Genomic DNA, 26,870 nt, shown 5'->3' on the forward strand with positions numbered 1-26,870 from the left:
GTCTGAGAAGTTTGTACACAAACAAGAGGTTTTATGATTATGTGTGAAAGTGAGTGCGACTGTGTTTGTGTATGTGTGTGTTTGTGAGTGAGAGTGTGTTCCCCTTGAGGTGTACTACGGCAGGAAAAGGTAAACTGTCAGTATAGGACGAAGAGCAGAGACAGAAGGGCCAGCATACTGTATCTTATCTGAGCAGTGAGGCGTGTGTGTGTGGAGGGGGCCAGGGTGGGGGTGGGGGTGGGGTAGGGGGGTCAGGTGATGGGGGCTGAGGGCGGAGCATCTGAACTTAAAGCAACCTCCCCAAAACCAAACCATAAAGAAACATATAAAAAAAAACATAAAAAAATACAGGACACAGAAGCATCGCCGGTGGTGACCCCTCCTACCCCCACCCTCACACCCGCTCCCTCCCCTCCCCAAAGCTGCTGCTGGTGTTGTCTGCTTTTCAAACATGTGGGTGACGAGACGAGACTGCGCATGTTTACTCTTCTTCTCCAAAAAAAACAAAAAAAAACAACAAACAAGCGAAACGTTTTCCCCGGGATAGGGTGGGCGGCGGCGGCGACAGGAAAAAGGGAGAGAAAGTGACGCTCGACGAGTCCTTCCTGCCTCGCACGTGTCCAGGGCTCTCGGTTCCTTCTTCCGCTCCTCTGCTCCCATCTGAACCGATCCGGTTCCGGTTCTGATCGGGACCTCCGTCTCTTCCTCCTCCTCTTCCTTCCATCTCTCTCTCTCTCTCTCTCTCTTTCTCTCTTGCTCCTCCTCCTTCTCCCTCACACGTCCTGTTCCTCGAACACCTCCAGGAAGAGCGGGGGGAAGAGCTCGGTGGGGCACTCCACCTTCATGTGCAGGAAGCGGCTGGCGTGGCAGGCCCCGATCATGCGCAGGTCCGTCACCTTCATCAGCAGCTTGGGCCAGAAGTGGGGAATGTTGTGCTTGCGGTAGTTGATGTAGTGCTCGAACGCCAGCAGGTACATCTCCTGGCACTTCTCGATCTTGTCAATGCAGGTGAGACCCGTGCGGTCTGAGAACGAGGGAACACAGGAGACAGAGAGAGAAAGAGAGCAAGAGAGAGAGCGAGAAACAGAGATGTAACACTTATGTGCTGGACCAGTATTCAACCCTATGTATGTGCACCTGTAAAGTACATGAAAGCATCCAATAGACAACCTATTAGATTTGCACATATTGCATCATCAGATCAAAAGAAGACAGCAAGCTTCATACTTTATAAGCTACTGAAACATGTAGAAACAAAGATAGATAAACATCCATACATACACTTCTCAGAACTCTAGCGTATACTGTTTGGTCTATTCTGGGTTTTGGGATCATTTTTCCCCTCCAAGAACAATATAGCACCTTAATAATTTAATAACTGACAATTTTTATCAGAGTTTCCCCTATTCCAAAGAGCAGCAACCACCACTGCTATACAGATAGAATAGAATAGAATAGAATAGAATAGAATAGAATAGAATAGAATAGAATAGAATATACTTCAATGTCCCCATGGGGAAATTTGTCTTGGACTCATCAAAGCATAACCCAGTACATTCATCAACATGGATATGACAGACAACACGTTACTGTACATAATAAATAGAGACATTGACAGCACAAGCTACACAGCACAGAAGAGCCCGTTGGTGCCCAAATGTGAACTGCCCATGGAGTTCCAATTACACTTACAGAGTAAATGGGTAAGGATGGCAGTTAAAATAAATAAATAAATAAATAAATAAATAAATAAGAATAGCATGTGGTGCAGCCCAGGTTTATGTCTATTTAAGTTGTTTGTTAAGAATACTAATAGAAATTGGAATTTAAAAAAAAAAAATCTGTTTAGTCTGCAATGATGAACCCTATAGTATTCTGTCCATCTGTTTCAACACACACTGCTTGAAGATGGACTGGGTGTTTTTGTATTGTTTCTGGCCAATTTTGTTTTTAGTCACAGGGAGATTTCCAAACCAGGCTGTCATGCCATATCTGATTATGCTCTCCAGGGCAGCCTGGTAAAACATGAGCATAATTCTCTGCTCCACACCATACAAACGCAATCTGCGCAGAAAATACATTCTCTGTTGCAGCCGGGAGCATATACAGTCAACTTGAGTGTTCCATGTTAAAGTGCTGTCGATGTGAACCCTAAGGTATTTGTAGGACTCTACCTGTGTGTTTGCCTGACAACTGGCATATGATTGCCAACATTCTTAGGATCAAAGATGATTTCCTCTGTCTTTTTTGCATTTAAAATCAAATGTTTGGAGTCACACTCACTTAACTGCCTCACCTCTGTGTGATAGCTGTCATCAGATCTGTGAAGTAGGCTAAGAATGGCAGTCATCTGAGTTTTAAAAATATAGTTGTGTGGGTGTTTGGATGAACACTCATTAGTGTATAAGAACAGGGTACTTTTGACTTTCACTTGCTGAGTCCGGTTTGTTAGAAATGAGTGAAACCATCTTATCACTGAGGGATTGACGTCCAGCTGTCTGAGTTTCTGAATTAATAAGTGAGGCTGGAGTGTGTTTAATGCGGAGCTAAAATCAATAAAAAGTAACCGTGCATAAGATGCGTAATCCTCAAGATGTTTAAAAACTAAATGCATGATGGAGGTAATGGCGTCTTCAGTGCTGCGCCCGTGTTTGTAGGCAAATTGAAGTGGGTCTAATTTACTGTTTACGTCTGCCTTCAGCTTACCTACTACATATTTTATATATAGAGATCAACATCTTGGTTACTAGAGTGTTTATTCAAGTACTTCCATCCACCTTATAATACTAACCAAGGCCTACTACCATGACTCTCTCATGACCCCACAAGCTTTCACCTTTGCCCTTTGACCCCTGCCCTCTTTACCTGAGCTCATGAGCAGGACGGCCTGTAGCAGTGCCACCTCCGTGTCGTCCAGGTTGAACTGCGCCAGGCTCTTGCCCAGGTCGAAGATGGCGTCCGACACCACGCCCAGGCCGCCGTTCTTGAGCTGCTCGCGCTTGACGGCCATCTCGCCGCTCAGCGTCAGCGTCTCACTTTCAGGGTCGTAACGCACGGCCGCCCGCAGGGACATGATCTCCATACAGCAGCCTTTCAGAAGGATGATCTGGTCTTCACAAGGCAGCTGGGAGAGGGAGAGAAAGAGCGAGAAGGAGAGAGAGAGAGAGAGAGGGAGGGAGAAAGAGTTAGTCTCATGGCCATCATGTGCGCATATCTGCGGGCTTTGGTGGAGATGGCTTTGCATCTAAAATGGGAACAGCAAGTTAAACACGCCTAAATACATACAAACACACCCACACACACATGCACTGACAAACAGCTTTGTATTCCCGCAAACTTGATAGAAAAAGGAGTGCAGACACACACACACACACACAAACACACACACACATACACGTACACAGAGAAGGTCAAAAGACACACACACACACACACACACACACATGCGCATACAAATTCTGCGGTCTCCAAAGCACAGAGCTCGGTAAACCCTCCCAGGCTCATTAGTGCTGTGGTGGCTCTGATTACGGACACTTAACGACCCCTGGCTCGCCGTGGAGCGTCTCCGTTTGCAGCCCTCGACCCTGAGCGCCCCGCCCAACCCCCCGCGCTCTGCAACACGACCTGCCCCCCCTGCGCCCATAAACACCCGGCGTGGCAGCGCGAGAGATGCCAGCTAGCTCAGGACGACAGGCTGGAGAATGCCACACTCACACTCATGGGAATGTGCAGAGGCTGGAGTGCCAGGGTGGACCAAAATAGGAGGATAGGAGGATAACTCCCATCTCTCTCTCTCTCTCTCTCTGTCTCTCTTTATCACACACACCCACACACCTACTCAAATACTAATGTGTTCACAAATAGTGCACCAAGGCATGTACATCAAAGTAGGAATGCAATGCACAGATGCACTTTACACACACACACACACACACACACACACACACTGCATCTACTAAATCAAACAGGCTAGTAATTATTTACTCAGTGTTGATGACAAAACAATAAGATGGCTGTGCCGTGTGTTTAGCTAATTAGCTGTCTTCAAGCGCCCGGGTGGGTGGGGTGTGTGGGCCCTGTCCTGCTCAGTCCTGATTCATTTCAGCAAACCGCAAACAAACACACAGGCAATTACAAGCAGAAAAATCCCAACACAAGCAATAAACACGCCACAAAAACACTGTGCATTGCCCCACTTAACTGTGATAGCCTGTCAACTTGACAGGGTTATTCCATAATTCACACCATAGATATATCCACACAAACCCAAGTGAATATGGTACGCTTGGGCAGATGCATGCATAGGAAAATATACCAACATGTACTGCAGACACAACAGTCAGCTATCTACATACACACATGCTACATTACACACACACACACACAGATACATATACAGACAAGAGAGGAGCACACATCCTACCACACACATAGATGAAGTCACAGAAACATACAAACAACCAAATACATATTGGGACCTTACTTAAATGACAGGCAGAGTTCAAAGTCAGTGATAGAAGTGTGTTGCTTGAACTAAAGCCATTGTGTGCCAGGGGCAGCTTTGAGCTGACCCACCAATGTCCGTGCTTAGCATTTTTTTGACCAGTTAAACTAGCTTTAGCTGGACTTTCAACTGACACTGCCCATCATTTAAACCAGGGCTCAGGGACACAGACAGGGGGTCACTCACCTCTGAGAACATGGGCAGTTTTTTGGCAAAGTCGACCACGCGGGTGATGGCAGGCGTGATGATCTTGGTGAACTCGCTGAAGGCCTCCAGGTCCACCTTGTCCCCGTCTGATGTGGGGGCGACGGGAGACTGGCCGATGTCCTCTGGCTGCACACAAGACATAGGGGACACAAGGGGTCAATGTCAGGTCACATGACGTCAGAGTCTCATTTTGTTTCCAGAAATGTAAACTATAATATTGCATCTACAGCTATTTTTGAAAGATAATATGACTTCAAATCAAAATTAGGACACTTTAGAGTCAAGTGTCTACATTCATGCATGGAACTACATTCAAATGAAAAACCCTTACATTTCTATGAAGTGTTTTGTTTCCTTTATTTTGTTTGTAAGAGCGCATCAGCACTCAATGATCCCAGATAAGCTAAAACATGAGCAAAGCAAAGCCTCAAAAACATAATATTAATTTGTAGAGGCAGTGGGATTTTCTCAAATCTCACGAGGTACGAGTGCAGCTAGACACACATACTGTACACATACACACACACACACTTATCCACACTGAAACACTCAGAGAAGAGAGGTCAGAACAAGCACACACACTCCTGTGTGACATGTGACAAGAACAGAACAGAGCACCACTTCTCACACACAACCTGCCACACACACACAGCAGGGAGTCAAGTGTATGTTTAACATGGCCACAGCAACGAAGAAGAATGACTGATTCTTCTTCTTTATGGTGTTATATGTTCCAAATGTAAAGCACTTTGAGCTGTATTCTGTGTATGAAAGCTGCTTTACAAATAAAGCTTATTATTATTATTATTATCATTATTATTATAACATGAGGAGCTAGGCTACAGTTGTGTACATAATGGTTGCTGTACATGGCACAGATGGGTGCTACACATCGGTGGTGGTTGGACCCCAACTCTCATTCACAGTATAACACTTTGGGTCTCTACACAAAGCTCTACATTATACATGTAATGCTGCTGTTGTTACAGTTTGTGTTGGTAAAGCGGTAAGTAAGGCTCAGTGGTGTCCTGAACGCAGGGTAAGAGGTCAGGCCTGAATTGTGGCTGAGGCTGGAGACGAGCCAAGCGGTCACTCTTAGACTGACATTTCCAAATCCCTATGGAGGGGGGGGGGGAGGTGGGGGGCAGAACTGCATGGTGTAATCTGGATTAGGAGGATGACGCTATTCCCACAGCCTTGTGTGGTCACGTTCACAACTGTCCTCTCAATGCCCCATCCCCCCAGCTCTCTCTTCTCTTGCACACTGCGCAGTCAATGACATTAGACTGACCACACACCTTTTCATCACCCCCCCCACACACACAGCCACACACACCATACCCTCCCATACACACACACAATATACTTTTTCCATTACTACTTTTAATTTATTCTTTAAAGTTGAGCTGGCGGTTGAGCACAAGAATTTCATTACTTATAATTCCTTTTATGTAGCCTGGCGAGCCAGACCCACATTAAAATGTAGGGTCTGGGCACTCACCGTTCGCAGTGCTCAGTCCGAGGGGCGGGATAATCAGTTGTCTTTCAAATTCCCTCTGCACGCAATAGGAAAGCGGCAGCGCTGTGAGTCCCATGCGTTTCCCACCAGCGGAGCTAGTTGGCTAGTTCAAACGTTTGCCAACTTAATAAAAGCTTAACTCGTGTCACACTGTTCGCCAACAGCAACATCCATCGTATTTGTTTTCAAGTAGCAGGGAATTCAAGCCAAACCGTTGCAACTCTGCCATCAATCATTATGTTAAGCCCACCTAACGACTCTATACACGATTTCATTGGCCTGATTGAGTTTCGATTTCTGGAGCTCACAAGCCAACGGAGAGTTGCTAGACTAGCCCTGGCTGCCGCTAGGGGCGCGTCTAGATTTCTAGGCTACCTTTTATGAGTACATGACAATAAACTACTTGAACTTGAACAACGAGAGTTCACATGACAAAACCACAGTTACATGTGTGTCTGTGTGTGTGTGTGTGTGTGTATGTGTCACAAAGCCTGTGCTATTCTTGACACACAAGCGCTGCAGAAAATAAACCAGGTGTGAGGAGAACGTGAGCACGAACAGATCGAGCGAGTGAGCGAGCGCGGAGATTCGCCCGGCTGAACCCATGACCGATGAATCCGCTGTCCTCATCGCACCCTGGGGCTCGTCGTCACTCGGCCTTGTGCGCCGTGTAGAATAACGCACGGCTCAGGAGACACGTCTCCGCGCTCCACTGCCCCAGGAACACGCAGCCGTGCCTGCACATGACTGCGGCTGAAATATCACAAGTGCCTCCCACCCCCTCACTGCAACCCTTTCTCCTTGCCAGACAGCTTTGGCAATTACAGCTATTTTTTGCAATCATTCGATAATGGCTTTTCGATTACTCCACACATCGACTATAACAGAGCAACATTTTCCTGAGAGGTTTGTGCGAGTTCTCCGGGGAGGGGATTCAGGACATAACAGAGAGAAAAACAAAGAAAATGATGAATGAAGAGAGAAAGAAAGAGAGAGAGAGAGAGAGAGAGAGGGGAATAAGTGAGAGAGCAAAGCAGTTATAGGAATGGAGTAAGGCCACGTGAGAAAGACAGAAGAAATGACTGTCACAGGAAAACAGACCTAGACCAAGGAAGTGGTTGATTATCTGACTGAAACAGCCAGAGTGTAGTTAAAGGACAATTCTGGCGCTGTACTGTACTGGTACTGTTTCTAAACTATCTTTTTAATAAAATGTCTGTACACTTGAATTTTTTGAATACACTTAAAATTCTTGAAATTCCCCTGGGGATCAATAAAGAATCTATCTATCTATCTACTTACAAAGTTCTCAATGCTTCAGTTTACATGTAAGGCCCCTCATTATGCTACCGTGGAAGTGTGGTGCTATTTTGAGCCTTGTTAGTGGTATAGAAACAGTGATTTCTTTTTACTTTACGTGTGCCCTGAAGACTAGCGTTATACGCTAATTAGCAGTTTGTGGTAAAACTGGTCACGTTCTATTAGCATGAAAACATATCCCAGAGAACGGACAAACTCCATACAGCTGTTATTAACCCCTAGGTTCATTTTGTGCCGGAATTGTCCTTTAAGAGAAAAATAATCTTTGTGGCGTGAGAATCTTCCTATATGAGAAATATTTTTACATGGGAAAGCATAGATGAAATGAACAAACAAAATGAAAAGTGTACACTCTTAAAACAAATGTGTTGTTCCTATCTTGACACAGAGATGTGTTAAAAAAAACAACGCAACACATATTGTGTCACAAATAAAAAAAGGAAACAACATAAACTGTGTTGACCCTATCTTGACACAGAGATGTGTCAACACATTCGTTTCAAGAGTGTACACATTTGAGGCCTGAGAGTGAGTGAGAGAGAGAGAAAGGGGATGAAAGACATTTTTGGGAGACTACAGAGAGTATAGGATGTGCTAGAGTGCAGCAGGTGAGGGAGACTACAGAGAGTATAGGATGTGCTAGAGTGCAGCAGGTGAGGGAGACTACAGAGAGTATAGGATGTGCTAGAGTGCAGCAGGTGAGGGAGACTCGGGATGAGGGCGGGGTGGGATGGGGGGGGCTGGACAGAGCAGGACTGAAATCAATGACCAGCCTGTTACTTTGATTAAAAACCCAGCAGGCTCAAACGGCCCACTCCACTGCTGCAATCACCGACAGCCTCTCTCCTGGCAGGCTTGACTGATCAAGGTGAAATTGCCAGGAGGGGCATGTGTGTGTGTGTGTGTGTGTGTGTGTGTGTGTGTGTGTGTGTGTGTGCTCGCCTCTCACACACTCCCCTCCTCTGACCTCTCCCGAGTCCCAAAACTCTTTCCTCCCACACGTCGGGAGTTTTACACACGCTGCTGCTGTTTGACCGATGAAGGACAACAACAACAGGGGCAGGGCATCGATTATAGAGGAGAGGGGAGGGGAGATGAGAGGAAGAGGAGGAAGAGGAGGGAGAGGAGGAGGGGAAAAACAAGGGAGCTTTTGTTTCCACAGACAAACAAGAAAGAAATCCGTCTGGGGCTATTGACTGGCTGACTAGGAGAACAAGGATCTGTTGGTTTTGTCTCTGAAAGCAATCATTTGGCCCCTCAGTGCCCGGGAGACGAATGAACAGGGTGAGGACCACGCCAGCTCGGTCAGCTGAGCCGACTTCATCAATACGGGGGGGAGAACTGGCCGCCTGACAGGGCCCAGAAATATGCTTTGTGGTTCCTGGTTGCCATTAGCTACAGCTGTCTTCAAACACCATCATTGACTTCAGAGTGTTCAATGAAGTGTGTGTGTGTGGGTATAAAAATGGACACCCTGTAGTGAATACTGCTTGTGTGTGTGTGTGTGTGTGTGTGTGTGTGTGTGTGTCTCTCTCTCTCTCTCTCTGTGTGTGTGTGTGTGTGTGTGTGTGTGTGTGTGTGTGTGTGTGTCTCTCTCTCTCTCTCTCTGTGTGTGTGTGTGTGTGTGTGTGTGTGTGTGTGTGTGTGCGTGTGTCTGTGTGTGTTTAGAACTGTCTGCATGTGGAAGCCTGGAGTCTGCTGGTGCTGTCAGCTCAACTCCATCTCTTAAATGCTCGTCATGTTTGGAGTGGGTCTTTTTATGGGCTTGTATGGCCATCCATCTCCAGCTCTGCCTCTCACTGAGCTATCAATCTCCATCTCCATCTCGAGAGCTACCCGTCTTCCCCATCTCTTACACCTTCTTTTTTTTTCTGTCTCTCTCTAGCATTCACTCCTTTTTTTTCTATCTCTCTAGTATTCACTCCTTTTTTCAGTCTCTCTCTAGCGTTCACTCCCTCTCTTGCGTGAGTGCTTTTATGTTCTTGCTTGTTGGCACTGGATGTTCCTCTGCGTTGGTCTCAGGTTCTCACGGTCTCCATATGTGTGGGCATCCAAGGCACATATTTACGGAGTGAAAAATGCCTCATCATTTTTTGTAAATACACATGCCATGGCACAGAAATTGTTGACGATTTACACACAAAGAACTCCTTTGATACAATGATTTAAACTAATTTGTGTTGCCTAATTTGCCTAATAACACTACTTTATCATTTTCTCCATATTTGCTAGCAACCCATCTGTCTTTAGGCCTCTGTAACTGATTCTCTCTCCATCTCCATCCCTCTCTCTCTCTCTCTCTCTCTCTCTCTCTCTCGTTCTCTCGTTCTCTGCTGTAAAACGGGCCACAGCACTGAACAGCTTCAGAAGCTCTCAGAACACACACACACACGTACACACGAGGGCCTTTGTGAGCAGCAGAGGGCACGCTCTCTCCCTCAAATTCCCCCCAAAGCGCCGCGAGACCGGCTTTATAGGAATCAGCTGTAAAGGTTATATAGGTTGGAGTTCTTTATGAGGCGTTTTATAGGTCGAAGGCAACTGGAAACTGGGAGGCGGTTAGCTTTCCTCACCCTCTCTTCACTCTTCATCCCCCTCTCTCTCGCTCTCTCCTCCTGCTCTCTCTTCGTCTCTCACCGTCTCTGGGCTGATAGATGTCGGCGAGGACGGGTGGCGGTGCGGGTGGCGGAGTAGGAGAGCGGTTGCGGGCGCCGTGTGTTTGGCTTTGGCCTCGCCGGGGCCCGCCGTGCCACTCATAGCGGTTAAGGGGGCTGTGTAAAGCAAATTGACTGTGGTTTTTGTGGGGCAGGGCGCGGAGAGGAGCCGGCAGGCTGCGTACGCAAGGGGATGCCGTCGCCTGGGACTCTGACATGGAGCAGCACGGCCCACAGACGCACTGTTAACCTGCTACTTAGCGCTTTTACAGGCCTGCCCAACTATACGCCTGCATCCGTGCTGTTTCATAAGGCCAGATTTATACGCTGTTTTGAATACTGAGAGGAAAAGGAAGGAGAGAGTAAGAGAGAGAGTGTGTGTGTGTGTGTGTGTGTCTCTGTGTGTGTGTGTGTGTGTGTGTGACGATCCATGGAGAGCTCCTGACGTCCACCTGGCGTGTCTCCTCAGTGCCCCCCACACCTGTTTGTCTGCCCCGGGTGTCCTTAATCTCCATGCAGCCAGTGAGTGTCTCTGACAGAGCGTGCAGGGCCACTGTGCAAAGGCCAGTAAGAGCCAGCAGTGCTAACTACACACACAACTGGGTGAAAGGTCATGGAGTGTGGAGGAGAGTGCTGATGAAAGAGAGAGAGAGAGAGAGAGAGAGAGAGAGAGAGAGAGAGAGAGAGAGTGAGAGGGAGAGCAAGGTCGAGGGGAAGGGGATTAGGTAGATAGGTACACAAAGAGCGGAGTAGCCCCTGGAAGACATCCCTGTCTTCCTCCTTCTCTCTCTTTTTCTTCCCCACTTTCTTCCCTCTTTCCTTTCTCTTGTCCACCTCTGTCCATCCGTCTCCTCTGGCGAGCTGAAGTGAAGTGATGGAACAGCCTGATCTGCATGTATCTGCACAGGCAGGCAGAAATGCCCCCAAAGACCTCTTATCTCCTTGACTAAACCTGTCTCCTGGCAACCTCGGCCTGTGATGACCATGACTGACAGCTGTCACCCACCCAGACTGTGGTGGCATGGCGCGATTTGCATTGGGTAGACGCGTGACTGGTCGCTGAGACTGGAGGGAGCAGGGAGGGCTAGGGTTTTGGGGTCGGAGCTCAAGAGCACATGCTGCAACTCAATGAACACGTCAGCACCTTTTAATCTCTTGCTGCACACACATACAGACACGCACACACACGCATGCTGGGTGTTGATATTCTGAGACTGAGGTAAGGATTTATAGCCTTACTTGACACAAAACAGATTATCAGATCTGTGTGTGTGTGTGTGTGTGTGTGTGTGTGTGTGTGTGTGTGTGTGCGTGTGTGTGCGCGTGTGTGTATGCGTGTACATCTGTGTGCGTATATGTGAGTGCATAACAGCATGTGTGAAAGCAAGCGGCAGGTTGACAGACGGGATCTGAAGTCATTTGTAGCGCGCTGAGATTAGGAGCCTGCGGCAGGCCACTCAGCACACTAATAGAATGAGAGAACAAGGAGAGGCTACGCAGGACAACAAAGACACAGACAGAGCAGGAGTAATGGAAAACAGCACCGGCACAAAGGAGGAGAATATGGATGAGACAACGAGAGGCTGAGAGGGATGAGGGAGATAATACATTACACACACAGGGCAGAGAAATGGGGGAATGAGCATAACAACATTGAGCTGATAGATTCATCCTCTGAGAACGAGAGTGAAAGAGTGTATGAAATGATACTCATCTTATGAGAAAGAGAGTAAAAGAGTGTATGAAATGATACTCATCTTATGAGAAATAGAGTAAAAGAGTGTATGAAATGATAGACTCATCTTATGAGAAAGAGAGTGAAAGAGTATGAAATGATACTCATCTTATGAGAAAGAGAGTGAAAGAGTGTATGAAACGATAGACTCATCTATTGAGAAAGAGAGTGAAAGAGTGCATGAAATGATACTCATCTTATGAGAAAGAGAGTGAAAGAGTGTATGAAATGATACTCATCTTATGAGAAAGAGAGTGAAAGAGTGTATGAAATGATACTCATCTTATGAGAAAGAGTGAAAGAGTGCATGAAATGATACTCATCTTACAGTATGAGAAAGAGTGTATGAAATGATAGACTCATCTTATGAGAAAGAGAGTGAAAGAGTATGAAACGACAGACTCATCTATTGAGAAAGAGAGTGAAAGAGTGTATGAAATGATACTCATCTTATGAGAAAGAGAGTGAAAGAGTGTATGAAATGATACTCATCTTATGAGAAAGAGAGTGAAAGAGTGTATGAAATGATACTCATCTTATGAGAAAGAGAGTGAAAGAGTGTGCAGTGAGTGTGTGTATTAAGAGGGAGGGTGGATGGTGGTGGTGTTGCTCACCAGGAACTTGCGCTTCTGTTTCCAGTGCGAGCCCTGCGCGTTGGTGTGGCGGTGGGCGTCCGTCACCAGGCGGATGAGCTCCCACTCGGAGCTGGTGGGCTCGGGCCGGTTCTGCAGCGTCTTCACCATCTCCTCCTTCTTCCTCCGCTCGCGGTTCTCCTCGATCAGGCGCCGCTTGGCCACGCGCTTGGCCTCGTCCAGGACCACTGACCGAGGCAGAGAGAGAGAGAGGCAGAGAGACCTTTATTTACACGCCATCAAAACAACCAATTAAACCATATCAGTCCCACATTAGAGAGAGAGAGAGAGAGAGAGAGAGAGAGAGAGAGAGAGAGAAAGAGAGAGAGAAAGAGAGCGTGTGTGTATGCAACTGGTGTGTAACAACTTACTATGGAAAATTACACCTTACTCACTTGTCACTTTATGTGAACAGTCCTGCTGAAGCTTTATTGAATTGAATTACTGAATCAGAATTTAATTGAATTAAGAGAAAGAACCATTACGAGATCATTAGTACGAGAGTTAAGTCTTTTCACCCACGACCACCATGTGACACTAAAATCCTACAACATTAAAAAAAAACATCCGCAGACTGGAGAAAGCGGTTTACACAGCCATTGATTTACGCACCAACAAAGAGCCCGAATCGCTTGGGAAAAGTGGATGAGTATCTCTCTGTCATCACCACTCATTTCATTCTTGTATGAAATTGCTGCTGATTGATTAAGCGATCCAAGCCAGCGCGGCATACTAATGCAAACCCCTCTCAGTCTGAGCTGGACCGACGGAGACACGGACACTGCCGTTAACATGAGGGGAAGAGGGGGATAGAGAGAGAAAGAGAGAGAGAGAGAGAGAGAGAGACTGAGACAGCGAAAGAGAGAGAGAGACAGAAAGAGAGAGAGACACTAAGAAAAAAGAGATGAGATTTTTACGAGGCCGAGAGCTATATGAGGCGAGGGTTATAGGAGACGAGGGAGGCTGGCCACATCAATGGGAACACAGCAGGGGGCACAACGAGGGCTTCTGATAAGGCAGACGAGGCGACGCTGTGAAACAAGGAGAGGGACGAGAGGACGAGGAACAAAGAGACCAGACGTGACAGACGCAGCAGACAGAGGGCGAGGAAGACGAGGCCCGCAAGAGAGAGACGAGGGTCTGTGTGAAAGAGGGGGCTCTGTGTGTGTGTGTGTGTGTATGGGAGGGTTCTGATGATTCCATGTGTGAGACATATGTCCAGCTCATACAGAGTGAAGTGCGGGTGAGTGTTTCAGATTAACATGCCCTATTAGCCTGCGGTAATGTTCAGTGTTCAGAGAGAGAGAGAGAGAGAGAGAGAGAGAGAGAGAGAGAGAGAGAGAGAGAGAGAGAGAGAGAGAGAGAGAGAGAGAGAGAGAGAGAGAGAGGGGAGTCTATATGACTGAGTTCATAATCAAAAACTGTTTTCATTTGATCTTTTATGAAGAACAAATAAAGCTTGTTATACGATCATATTTCTCAAACAACATTACCTCATGTTTCGGCAATATACGTCAAAACATTGTCCATTCACTGTAACCCAACTTCAGTGCATGTCTATAAATACTGCTCAAAATCTTCCATAATATCGAGGGGTCCAGAGAACAGGGGAGACCTCGGCCCTGACTGAAGTCCACATAAGAGGAGCGTTAACTGGTTTAGCTTTCCTTTGAGACCCAGGGATTGTACTCGAATACAGGCCATGGTTGACTGGAGTACTACAGAGAGAGAGACCTCTGCAAAGCTGTGCGGGATCTTCCAGGAGTCTTTAAGTCTTAATGCCTTAAAGCCTTTGGTGTCAACTGTCTACACTGAAATATGTTGCTGAAACCAAAATGCATGTGACTAGTTGCGTGTGTGCTGTGTTGCTTTTTGAACTTGGGAACACCTAGGTGCTCAGCAAGTATGTCTTTATGGAAATCTGAGTAAATATAAGCAGTGTGAATGTGTGTGTCTGTGTGTGTGTCTGTGTGTGTGTGTCTGTCTGTCTGTGTGTGTGTGTGTCTGTGTGTGTGTGGAGGTGGTGCCGGTGCCAGTGGTGGGGGTGGGGGTGGACGGGGTCACTCACAGTCCATGGCCATGCCCACAGCGATGCACTTCTTGAAGCGGCACAGCTGGCACTGGTTGCGGGTGATCTTGTCGATGATGCAGCAGCCATCGTACTTGCAGGAGTAGGCGGGGTGGAGGTTCTTCTGGATGGTACGTCGGAAGAACCCCTGGAGGAGGGAGAAAGAGAGAGACAGATGGAAGAGAAAAACAGAGAGAGGGGGGGGAAAGAGAGAGGTAAAGAGACAGGAAAACAGAACGGGAGATGGGAGAAAAATTAAGCGAGAGAGGAAAGATGGTTGACAGATGGAAGAGAAAGTGGAAGAAAGAGAGAGAGAGAGAGAGAGATTTCAGTTTATTCCATGCTTGTGTTATTTTCCCCCACCATCTAAAAATAGACTTGTTATGCTCCTGTTTGAATGGGAGGATGAAGAGAGCTGCGTAGGAGGAGAGAAAGAGAGAGAGAATGACAATATGAGCAGACGAGTCACGGTGTGACGGGCGGAGCAACAGCAGAGAGAGAGAGAGAGAGAGAGAGAGAGATAAAAAGGAGGAGAGAAGGAACGGAAGAGTGATGTGGTGCTGTCAGTACCTTTTGTTTGGCGCACAGCACTAATGCCATGCCGTGCCTCATGGCAATGTGGGACTGGCAGAGGGCCCTGTCAAGCAGGGTGTTTGAAGAAAGCCCCTGGGTGAGATAAATGTGTGTGTGTGTGTGTGTGTGTGTGTGTGTGTGTGTGTATGTGTGTATGTGTTTGTGTGTGAGAAAAAGAGAGAGAGAGAGAGAGAGTGTGTGTGTGTGTGTGTGTGAGAGAGAGAGAGAGAGTGTGTGTTTGTGTGTGTGTGTGTGTGTGTGTGTGTGTGTGTGTGTGTGTGTGTGTGTGTGTGTGTGTGGGCGCAGAGAGGTTTGGGATTCAGTGTGTAGGTGAGTGTGTGAGCATGCTTCTGAGAGGATGTCTGCATGTGTTTGATTGTGTTCAAGGCTGTGTCAGTGTGTGGGCATGTTCCCCTCTAAAGAGCAAAGAGAGAGAGAGAGAGAGAGAGAGAGAGAGAGAGAGAGAGTGTGAGTGTGTGTGTGTGTGTGTGTGTGTGTGTGTGTGTGTGTGTGCTCTCACCTTGCAGCCCTCACATGTGATGCAGCGGTAATGGTAGCCAGTGGCCTTATCTCCACACACCACGCAGGGCTCATCCTTCTCCAGGTAGCTTGGGATGTACCCTGCAGCACGCAAGAACAGAGTTAGGTACGCACCCACATACACACTTAGACACACACAGACACATACAGACACACACACACACAGACACACACACACACACACACACACACACACACACACACACACAAACAACATGGAAATACATTCACTCTGAAATAAATAAATATGCACACATGGATAAGAGTACAAGGTTGAATACTCCAACCTTACCTCCCTAACATCTCCTACGGTTAAACCTTCAAACACTCATGTACAATACTATCTCTCTCTTCCACACACAAACACAGACGCACACACACACGCACACGCACACACAGAAAAAGGGACTGTGTCTGTCAGGCATACACATGTTCTATCTATTATAGTCTATTTTTTTGACATCTCTATAAGAAGCACACACACACACCTGCATAATGAGATATTCTGTTCTGCTGACCTAATATGAAGCACATGCTGGCCATCATGTGCCCAGTGAGGCACATGCCATTCCACAAATGACCACAAATGAATGGGTGCTCTGGAGCGAGTGTAATCTCCACACACACACACACACACACACACACACACACACACACAACTTTGGCCAGCTGCAGTAAAGCTCTACCTGAAGGGAGTGTGTTTTGTTTTGTTTTGTGTGAGCACTTCCTGCACTGGGTTAGAGTAATAAAGACACATCTTCCACCCTCCCTCTTTCCGTCCATTCCTTCCCTCTCTCTTTCTATCTATCTGCCTCACACTCTCTGGTCATCTCCTCTAAAATCTCTAAAAATGCAGTGTAAACAGACAAGCCCTAAGGACTGGGAAATAGAACGAGCAGGAGAGAGAGAGAGAGATACAGAGCCTCAGAGAGCCTCTCCTTTGACTTTCCACAAGGCCATAAAAACACCCAGCGTATGGCGAAAGAGTGCGGTTAAATGCAAATGCATGCACACACACACACACACACACACACTGCCTGCTGTTCCACACCAGATATATAGTGGGCATAGAAGGGGCAGCTCCAACAGAAAGAGGTCTGGAGTAACGCTACATTGCCAAAGTTCCCTAAACTCTCCCCCTCATACATACACGCACGTGTAGGCACACACACAAACACACACACACCCATACGCACGTGTGCACAGTACACAAACCCACACACACACACATATGCATGGCACACAGTTTGGGGCTGCTGTGGCCTATTCCAAATGGTTGTTTTCCTTTGTGCAGCCTGGCGTAGGGACCGGCGGTGGGGGCGGGGGTGGGGGGGGGAGAGAAAGAGGGATGAGAGTGGTTAAACGAGTCTGACAGAGGGGTGGAGCAGTGGGCTTGGGGCTTGGCTGTGCTCCTCTCTCTCTCTCTCTCTCTCTCTCTCTCAGCCTGTTGACTGCGGCCTGCTCTACACCGGCTCCATGCTGGGCGGGTGTGGTGGTGGGGAAGAGAGAGAGAGAGAGAGAGAGAGAGAGAGAGAGAGAGAGAGAGAGAGAGAGAGAAGGGAGGGAGCACACAGGGGTCTGCAGGCTGAAATGCGAGAGGGAGCCCTGGCACCGGTGGCAGCATCAGGGCCTGAGTGGGCGCACTGCCAGGGCCTCTCCGATTGGCACTGGAGCACCCACTAACCCCCCCCCCCCCCAACCTAAAATCAATAGAGCTGCAGAGCATGCTGAGCCAGACTCTAACATGGCCCTGGTCCCTCTCCAGCACTGGCACACAGACACACTCTCTCTCTCGTCTCCATGTTTCTCTCGCTCTGTTTCTCTCTGTTTATCTCTACTAATCAGTTACTTTTTTTTACAACCATCTCTCTATTTGTCTACAAGACCAAATATGTATCCATCCAGTCACAGAGAAATACAAATGTTTTAATGTTTCACTGGCAGGACTTAGCTACAGCATTTCAAAGCATTATGGAAGCCTAAGAACATTCCACCAATCTCCCTAACCAACTGCTCCATCAAGCTATTTACAAATCCTTTTTCCTCCACTTATTTACAAATAAATCTGTCCATTAGTTATCTTCGTAATGTAACTATGGTGGATGGGTTTGCGCTCTTGTCCTCCCCCGCTCCGGTCAGAGCGTCAGCGGCACGTCCTCTACCCCCACAGGGAGTGTCCCCTCTGCCCTGAAAGTGTGTTCGAATTCTGGCTTAACCCGAGATGGCTTTCCGTTCTCCCTCCCTAATGGACCACTGGCCATGATTGTCCGCTCGCATCACTCCTGGCTGCCAGGGCCGGCCAATGACAACCGCGGTGCGCTCCGGCGTGACCCAATCACAGAGGGCTTCTGGTGCTGGTCTGGCGCATCATGACATCATCTCTGCAGCTGAGGAGAGCTGCTGTGTCTATGAGAGAGGCAGCAGTCATGGAATAATATCGCCCTCACCCTCCCACAAAAAAACACACACACACACACACACACACAGATGGACACGTGCACACAATCTGACACACTCTGTCTGACACCTCCAGCTCAGGCACTTCTTAATGAATGTCCCAGCTGCTTTGCACAAACATGACAATCACAGCTATTTTCTTTGGCTTCAGAGAGGGCAAGTGCTGTCTCTTGGATGCCATTCACATCTTCATTCATAACTGACACAGGAAAAGACAAAAGCAAGCCCGGAGGTATCTGTCTGCTGTGGCTAATGGGCATCTTTCCCCTCTCTCTTTCTCTCTCTCTCTCTCTCTTTGTTCATTCACTCTCTTCACTCATTCTCTCTGTGGACAGAAATATTCAGGATGGAAACCTGACGAGGCAAAACTCTCACACGTTCAGGTCTGGTACAGACAGACGACAGACCTCGGAGAGAAGTAGAGAGAGAGAGAGAGAGAGAGAGAGAAAGGAGAGAGAGAGAGAGAGAGAGAGAGAGAGAAGAGAGAGCAGGGGAGATGGATGAAGCCAGATGGGGTAACCTGACGCTGCAGATAGGGGGTGGGTTATCACTGCAACAGGGTGAGGCTTCCCAGGCTGGGGAGAGTGCCATGGGAATCACCTGAGTGTGCTATCAGAGCTTAGCAGGGGCTATGTGATGCAGAGCACAGCGCTGTCACAGGGGCTAGCTTTCATTTGCATCTAGTCCACTCATACATGCTTATGCTTATGTATGGAGTACACCTACACACACACAAACACACACACACATACACATACACTCACACACACATACACAAATATACTGTACATAGACACACACAAACAAATACACACACACACACAAATACACACACACATGTACAAACCAACATACCGGGAACCAGCATTGGAGGTGTCTTACCAGACATGCTCTTCATCGAACATTGACTATTCTTTCTCTTCCTTTTCGGGCCATCGAGCCACCTGCAGGAGACAGCAAGAGACAAGAGACAAGAGAGAGAGAGATAGAGAGAGAAAGAGAGAGAAAGAGAGAGATGAGTGTTGACGTTAGTGTATGGTTCTAAATGGACTCGCGGGAGCATTTTTTATGCACGAGGCCGGGGCGACGCCGTCTCTGGGCTGAGCGACTGCCGTGGAGCTGAGGGCTCTGCTCTGCTGCTGCCGCTGCCTCCGCCCTGCCTCGGCACTTAGCGAGAGCCCCGCCGACGTGACAACCCTGTCACTTCCATTTTGAAAAGGCAGAGGAAACAACCAACAAGAGTCGGAGAGGAACAGAGAGAGAGAGAGGGAGAGAGAAAGGGTAAGGAAGGGGGGGTTGTGTTTGTGTGTGTGTGTGTGTGTGTGTGTGTGTTTGTATGCATGTGTGTGTGTGTGTGTGTGTGTGTGTGTGTGTGTGTGTGTTCTTGTGTGTGAGCGAGAAACAGAGAAACCGATAGATTATAAAAAACAGAGGGAGACAAAAAAAGAAAAGGAAAAGAAAGAGAGAGAACGGAAGAGAGTGAAGCTCCTCCTCCTCCTCCTCTATTTCCAACACTTCAGCACAGTCAGGGCGCCCCCCCTCGCCCGCCCACTCCCTCTCTCTCCTCTTTGCCAGCCTCTGAAAAGTCCTCTCTGCCAGCAGACAGCTCCTCTGGGAACCATGGCTTCTTATGTAACCCAGCCTGCCCTAATAACGCCTCCTCTCTGCTCTGCCGCTAACGCTAACTAACTCCCCTCCGCCTACTGTTCACCCCAGAAAGCCTCATGCTCGTCTATTCTACGCTGCCGTTAGCGCGTAGTCCCCTCAGTGGACTGTTATTTCACCCCAAAAAAGCCTCATGCTAGTCTACGCTATTCTGCTCCCCCGACGCTAACTTCCCACAGCTTGCTGCTCACTCTAAGAGCTTCATGCAAGTCTATTCTTCTCAGCCTCTAGCGCAAAACTCTCTTTAATCGACTGTTCACCTCTCAAAGGCCTCATGCTGCCACTACTTACACACTCCAAAGAAACAGACAAACAAAGAGAACTAGACAGATAGTCTCTCTAATGCCCAAAGAGATGGTCCCATGATGAACAGCAACACAAGTTGAAACAAAAAAAAAAACACATTTTATAGTTAACTTTATGGTCTTGCAAATGACAGGAGCAATAAAGTTTATAGAGGAGGGAGGCAGCGAGATCGGATGGCCTGCAGGGGGAGCCGTGGGCAGAGAGGAGGCGCATCCGTGAGACCAATAAAAACTTCTGGGAGTCTTTGTTTTTCGCTCGGGCATCCCAGCCCGGTCCACTCTGCAACCCCCCGCACACCCACCCACCCACCCCTGTCCTCCCGAGCGGACAAACAAATCGAGCTTCAATTGGCCTTATTGAGTCACAGAGAGGATTTGATAAAGGCTTGCGATGATCTCCAAAATCAGATTCATGTGATTTGTGCCAGGCCAAATAAGAAGGCAGGAGGAGAGGAAAGACATCAGAGAGAGAGAGAGAGAGAGAGAGAGAGAGAGAGAGAACAGAACAGAGCTCACAGAGGAATAAAGTTACTTTTGTTTACAAGAGGGAGGAGAACAGCAGAGGCTTGTTGTTGCAGACCAGAACCAAAGGCTTTTTCTTTTTCTGGGAGCCTCTCACTTTCTGACGGCAACTAATTCAGGACGTTGGTCCGTTTATGAGATGCATGAGGGCAACGAATGCACGGTGTTTGGCAGAGAGCTTTCCCCCCCCCCGTCTTCTGAGAGACAGCATCACAGAGAATCTGTGAGCACTCCCTAAATTAGCAAGGACTGCTGAGCCCTTTCGCTGCAACATAGAGGGCAGAGCCTCGTGCTAAGACAACGCCCCAGATTTGCGTCATCCTCCTCCGTCTGCGTGTTCGTGAGTGTGTGTGTGTTAGTGTGTGTGTGTGTGTGTGGCCAGCCAGAGGTACATGTCACTCACATCAGCAGGCCCCCATTCTTGCACCGGTTCTCATGATGCTCAGGGCCTAAATGATGAAGCTGCCAATCATCAAGCTGACAGCCACGGATGCCCACGCCAGCACCAGGCACGGCCCCAAGAGAAGCAGATGTGCACGCATGCGCGCACGCACACACACACGCACGCACACACACACGCACGCACGCACGCACGCACGCATGCGCACGCACACACACGCACACGCACACGCACGCACACACACACACACACACACACACACACACACACACGCATACACACACACAAACACATGCTCAAATCCCAAATCTCTCAAATCATCCACATACTGCCTCCTAGGGAGACTGACCAAGGACACCCAAAGAGACCGCAGGATGACTTCGCTACACCCTCTCTCTATCTATCGCCCCCGCTTTCTTTTTTTAGACAGGCAGCGTAGCAGACAGCCATCACATCGACTTTCACCCCGGGTTCAGGTAATCAACGCGGAGGCCCCCAACTAATGAAAGAGAGGGGTTTGCATCACGGCCAATGCTAGTCAGATTAAGAGATTAGAGGCCGGGCTAGCTGTGGCTTCTCTTCCTCCTCATCCTCTCCCTGTGCCGACGCCGCTGCTAGGCTAGCTGGCCCTCGGTCCACACGCTGCTGCACACCCATGACTGGCGCTATAAAAAGATGATGCCCTGACGGGCAAAATAACAAACAGAACATATCCACCACCAACACACACACACACACACACACACACACACACACACACACACACACACACACACACACACACACACACACACACACACAGCCTATATATATAAAATAAAAACATATAAATGCATGGGAGAAAAACTCTCAGAGGCATCAGCAGCAGTGGCCGCATTTCCTGGAAAAACATCAATTATTACTGGAGCAAATGGAAGGGCTACATGACTTTGCCATTAGGCAGGGGTAGAGTAGCTCTCGCGTGGTGACAGACAGTCAAGTCAGAGCGGCCGGCGCAGTTTTGTTGAGCGTTGGGGAGCGACTGGTGCCCCGGACCAGTGCGGACATTTTGCTTGCAAATTCAAAACAAGTTAAAACTAGACATGGGGGGGGGGGGGGGGAAGAGGGGTGGGGTGGGTGGGGTTCGAGGAAGGGAGGGTCATCTTGTCGGATCTTCCTCTCACGTGGAAATAATGCGACCATTCACGCGTAAACACCAAAAACAATACCACTTGCCAAAACTCCATACACATGCATAATTGATAGGGATTTGACACCAATGCGATAATGTGATCAAAGGCGAGGGATGTAGAGTGCATGCTTTTTTTTCTCTTCAATCCCAATATGAATAGCTCAACATCAAAGACCCCGCACTGACAATCCGCCGTTGTTTCGGAAGCCCCCGAAAAATAGCAACATCTGAGGTTTTAGCAGCTTTTAAAGTCCCCGTTTTAGCAAGTCAAAGAGAGACGATAGAGACAACGGGTGGTGGAGGTGGGGGTGGGAGACAAAACCGAAAACGAACAGAATCCTGTCAGATGAGCAGTGAAATGGAACAGACAGAGGAAGAGAAAAGAGAGGTATTTTTCCTGACCTGATGATGCATTGGGAATGCAGGATGTGCATGGTCAAAGGTAGACGCTACTCCGAAGCCTGACTCAGTCACTCGTGCATCTACCGAGTGCGCAGTAAACACACAAACTGGGTTTAGCAGAGCCTGCTCCCTCTTGCATAAGAGCTCTCTCTCTCTCTCTCTCTCTCTCTCTCTCTCTCTCGTACTCTCCTGCCCTCCCCTCTGTTACCCACTGTGTCTGTTTCTCTCTCTCTCTTTCTCTCTCTCTCTCTCTCTCTCTCTCTGTCGTGCCCGCTCTCTGCCCAAATCTCCTTTTGACTACTCCCATCTTTCTCACTGGTAGATTTTCTAAGAATCCCTTTCCGGGTTGGTTTCTATCTCTCTCTACCTCTCTCTCTGTCACTCTGTGTCCCTCTCTTAATCCTGCCTTGCTGCTTTGATTGGTTGGCAGACAGACCGCTGTCCATTTGTGTTTGTGGGTTTGTGTGTGTGTGTGTGTATGTGTGTGTGTATGTGGTTGTGTGTACGTATTTGTGTGTGCACCTCTGTAGGCTTTTCATTTGTGTGTGTGTGTGTGTGTGTGTTTGCGCTTGGCCACACGTGGGAGTCTATGTTTTTCTAAGATGTAGCAGGAGAGAGATGACTGAAGTGGACTGTGTTTCACTGAGTCTGTAATGTCCACACGAATACACACACACACACACACACACACACACACACACACACACACACACACACACACACACACACACACACACACAGAGAGAGAGAGAGAGAGAGAGAGAGAGAGAGAGAGAGAGAGAGAGAGAGAGAGAGAGAGAGAGAGAGAGAGAGAGACTGGGATATTTTTAACTCGAAACATCTAATAATAAACCTCAGACTATACACTCAGCACTTGTAAAGGAGCTGGTGAGGATAATTAAAGCTCGCTTACAAGGCCAGCACAGTAGAAACGTTCCCTATAGCTAAACTACAGCATACACAGCAAGTTTGCTATACAGTATGTGTTGTCACAGAAATAGTGGTCCAATCAGTGCATTGCATTTAATGTTCCTTACTTACTATCTACGCATTAATCATTTACACAACAATATATCAATAATGTATTATTATTATAATTTTGTCTTACATCTTATGCTAATGAGTAACACAGTCCCATATTCCAATTGGCCCGTGCTGAGGACACCTGATTCTCAGTGCTTGTAGGTGTTGCTCTCTTTTCCCGAGGGGGTGGTGAGAGAAACATCAACACACTCACAGACACTTGATAAGCCCTAATCCTATGTTGGCACTAGTCAGATGGCTTAGCAGCACGTAGGTGTAAGCAGTTAACCCAAAATAGATGTATGAATTTGTACTACTACCAGACACGCTTGATGAAAGAATCTTTGCTCTTCCTTCACCTTCTTCTTCTATGTATTACTACTATTACTAGTAGTACAGGTTGTAGGTCCAACACTAGCATTAGAAGCATTGTTTATAGTAGTTGCAATAGAAGTAGCAGCAGCAGCAGTCATAGGATCAGTAATGAAATAATTTTAATTTTGAGTGGATTCAAAAGTCCTGATTAATTGTCCCTTCAGGGGGTTGTATATTTCCTTCCTTTTAATCTGTGTCTTCCATTCCTCCCTCTCTCTCCTCCTCTCTCTCTCTTCTCCGCAGTTTGCCCAGATTTACTGCGCGGGCGCTGTGTTTATTTGCAAGCCTTGTTTTAGCCGTGCTCTAAATCTGCACTGGCAGAGCCCAGGTGTCAAATCAGCCGCCACATCCTCACAGAGAAAGATGGAGGGAGGAAGGGATAGATAGAGAGACAGAGAGAGAGAGAGAGAGAGAGAGAGAAAGGGGAAAGTGGAAAAGAATGAGAGAGTTTGAGGGGAAAAGGGAGAGGGAAACCTTCATATATGAGTCAGAGAGGGAAAGAGAGTTTGAGGCATCAATTTGTTGAGTTACATGACTGTTGACAAGACCAAGGTTTCGCTTCTCTTTCTCTCTCTCCCTCTTACTCAGGATCTCTCTCTCTCTCTTTCTCTCTCTCTCTTTCTCTCTCTCTCTTTCTCTCACCCAGCACTTCTCCACTGCCATCGTGCTCACACACATCCACCACAAGAGGCCACTCCTTAACCCTGTTACGGACTCGCCTGGCTGACTCTCTCTGCCTCTCGTTGAAAGCGCAGCGACACACACACACACACACATACACTCTCGTCTCTTCTCTCTCTCTCTCCTATCCACCGACACTCACTGCCCCTCACTGTGGAGGGGGGTTACGGTCCTGCCAGGAGGCCAGGGCTGTCAGCACCGTAGGCACGGGGCAGATATCCCAGTGACTGCCACAGAGCGGCCACATACTGCGCAGCAGCAGGGATGGAGGATGGGCTCATGAGCTCGGCGAGGACCCTGCGAGCGGTCAGAGGCAGCAGGCCTGCCGCTTAATGCTGCTTTGTGGGCTCAGTCTGGGTAATGACATGATGACATGCGTGCTATATTAGCACATATGCATAACCCCTCCCTCCATGCCACAGCCGAACTGTGGCCACACTTATACCTTTTCTTAATATAGTTATATATATAGATATATAGATATATAGACTTTATTCTTGCACTGTTGCACTGTTGGATTTACTCATTTGCACTATCACCATGACACTCATTCACACAGAGCACCTTACCTTACCTTACTATGCACAGAGAATCACAGGCTCAGTCCCTGCCTCAGTCATTGCAAACGCCTCTTGATTGATTAATCACCCACTATGTGGATACTGTTTTTAGAATTGATTTAGATTAAGTGTTAGTTAGTATAATTTGTATTTTAGTATGTTTAGTATATTCTTTATCTTCTACTGTCCTTATTGCTTAGTTGTATTTTTTATACTATATACTTTTAATTACTTTTTCTGCTGTTAGTGAATGTGTGTGTGATGTATGTATGCTACTAAGACCTTGAATTTCCCCTGGGGATCAATAAAGTATTTATCTATCTATCTATCTATCTATCTATCTATCTATCTATCTATCTATCTAGAGAATCCACCAGCATGGTGAAGCTGTTTGAGCTATACATCAGACATTATATATACATATACATACATATAGTGTCTGATGTACATATACTGTATATATACACACACATACACACACACACACATTCCTGGAAGTGCTTAAATTTGGAGAAAGGAAAAAGTCTGTAGTAACTGCTGTAGCATGAATGCTTAATACTTAATATCTATGCATACTTAATGTGGCATACTTAATACAGGCGGAAGCTAGTGGTCGGAAAAATGCTAGACCAGGCCCTTTAAGCCCTACAGAAAAAGAGGACTGAACATTAAGGGGCTAGTGAATCATTGTGTGTATGTGTGTGTGTGTGTGTGTGTGTGTGTGTGTGTGAGAGAGAGAGAGAGAGTGTGTGTGTGGTGTTTTCCATGTACAGTACATATATGAAATGGTCAGTTCAATCTGAGAGCTGGATGAGGGCCAGGATTGGACTGCTGACCAAAGGCTTGTCAGACATAAGAGTGACTTTTAGTTCACAATGTATGACAAGGTAGGGCAGAGAAAGGGAGGGTGAGAGAAGAATGGTGAGATTATGGAGTGTGTTTGCAATTTGATTTGAAGAGAAAAGCTGAGATAACAAACACACACACACGCACACACACACACACACACATAGACAGACACTCTTCAGAATATCTGGCTCTGGTGTGTATGTGTGAGCGCACCCATTTCATTCCACCCCTCTTATCGGTATCCAACACTGATTAGATAAGTCCAATTCATTTTAATTGAATTTACTGTTGTTGCTGTGACAGGGATGTCACTCTGGAGCGAATTCATTGAAAAGCGCTGCATAACCTGTGCTGGACTGTGACATGACTCAGTAATACATGCAAATGCTATCACGACAAATGAAAGAAAACAAACGCATTGTGTTGAACTATACATTTAGCCGCAGTGACATTAAACTAGCAGCATAAATAAAAGAGTCATTTTTCACCTAAACACAGCCTCACCTAAACACACCCCCTAAGTGCAGAGGAGCTATGCATTGGGTGTAGTATGGTGATCCAGTCCATCTGGTGATTGCAGGGTGGGACTGGGAGTATGCAGTATGTAGAGACTGCTGTGTGGTGGGGGCAGTGAGGTGGAGTGGTCAGATGTCAGGAAGAGTGTGGAGTGAGGGGCAAGTACCAGGGGGAGGTCCGTAACGAGATTAG

At 47.4% G+C, this 26,870-nt stretch overlaps 1 protein-coding gene across 4 annotated transcripts in view; it reads right to left on the reverse strand.

Moving 5' to 3' along the window:
* Positions 1-250: 250 nt before the first annotated feature.
* LOC143137998 (thyroid hormone receptor alpha) overlaps positions 251-26,870 on the reverse strand; it is a 130,409-nt gene continuing 103,789 nt past the window's right edge. For 3 of the 4 annotated variants that reach the window (XM_076298389.1, XM_076298388.1, XM_076298387.1), the window contains 7 exons: positions 19,065-19,153; positions 15,733-15,833; positions 14,640-14,787; positions 12,554-12,759; positions 4,691-4,837; positions 2,866-3,124; positions 251-1,024 (listed from right to left, as the gene is read on the reverse strand). In XM_076298389.1, the coding sequence (XP_076154504.1) occupies positions 774-1,024; positions 2,866-3,124; positions 4,691-4,837; positions 12,554-12,759; positions 14,640-14,787; positions 15,733-15,833; positions 19,065-19,153 (1,201 nt within the window). In that variant the 3' untranslated portion in view covers positions 251-773. The remainder of the gene's footprint in view (positions 1,025-2,865; positions 3,125-4,690; positions 4,838-12,553; positions 12,760-14,639; positions 14,788-15,732; positions 15,834-19,064; positions 19,154-26,870) is intronic. The other variant, XM_076298390.1, reaches the window with a different exon arrangement.

The sequence above is a fragment of the Alosa pseudoharengus genome, unplaced genomic scaffold, assembly GCF_046254945.1.
Source record: "Alosa pseudoharengus isolate Yale_2024_CS ecotype anadromous, Long Island Sound unplaced genomic scaffold, YU_APseudo_1.1 YU_APseudo_1.1_scf_21, whole genome shotgun sequence".
Lineage (NCBI taxonomy): Eukaryota > Metazoa > Chordata > Actinopteri > Clupeiformes > Clupeidae > Alosa > Alosa pseudoharengus.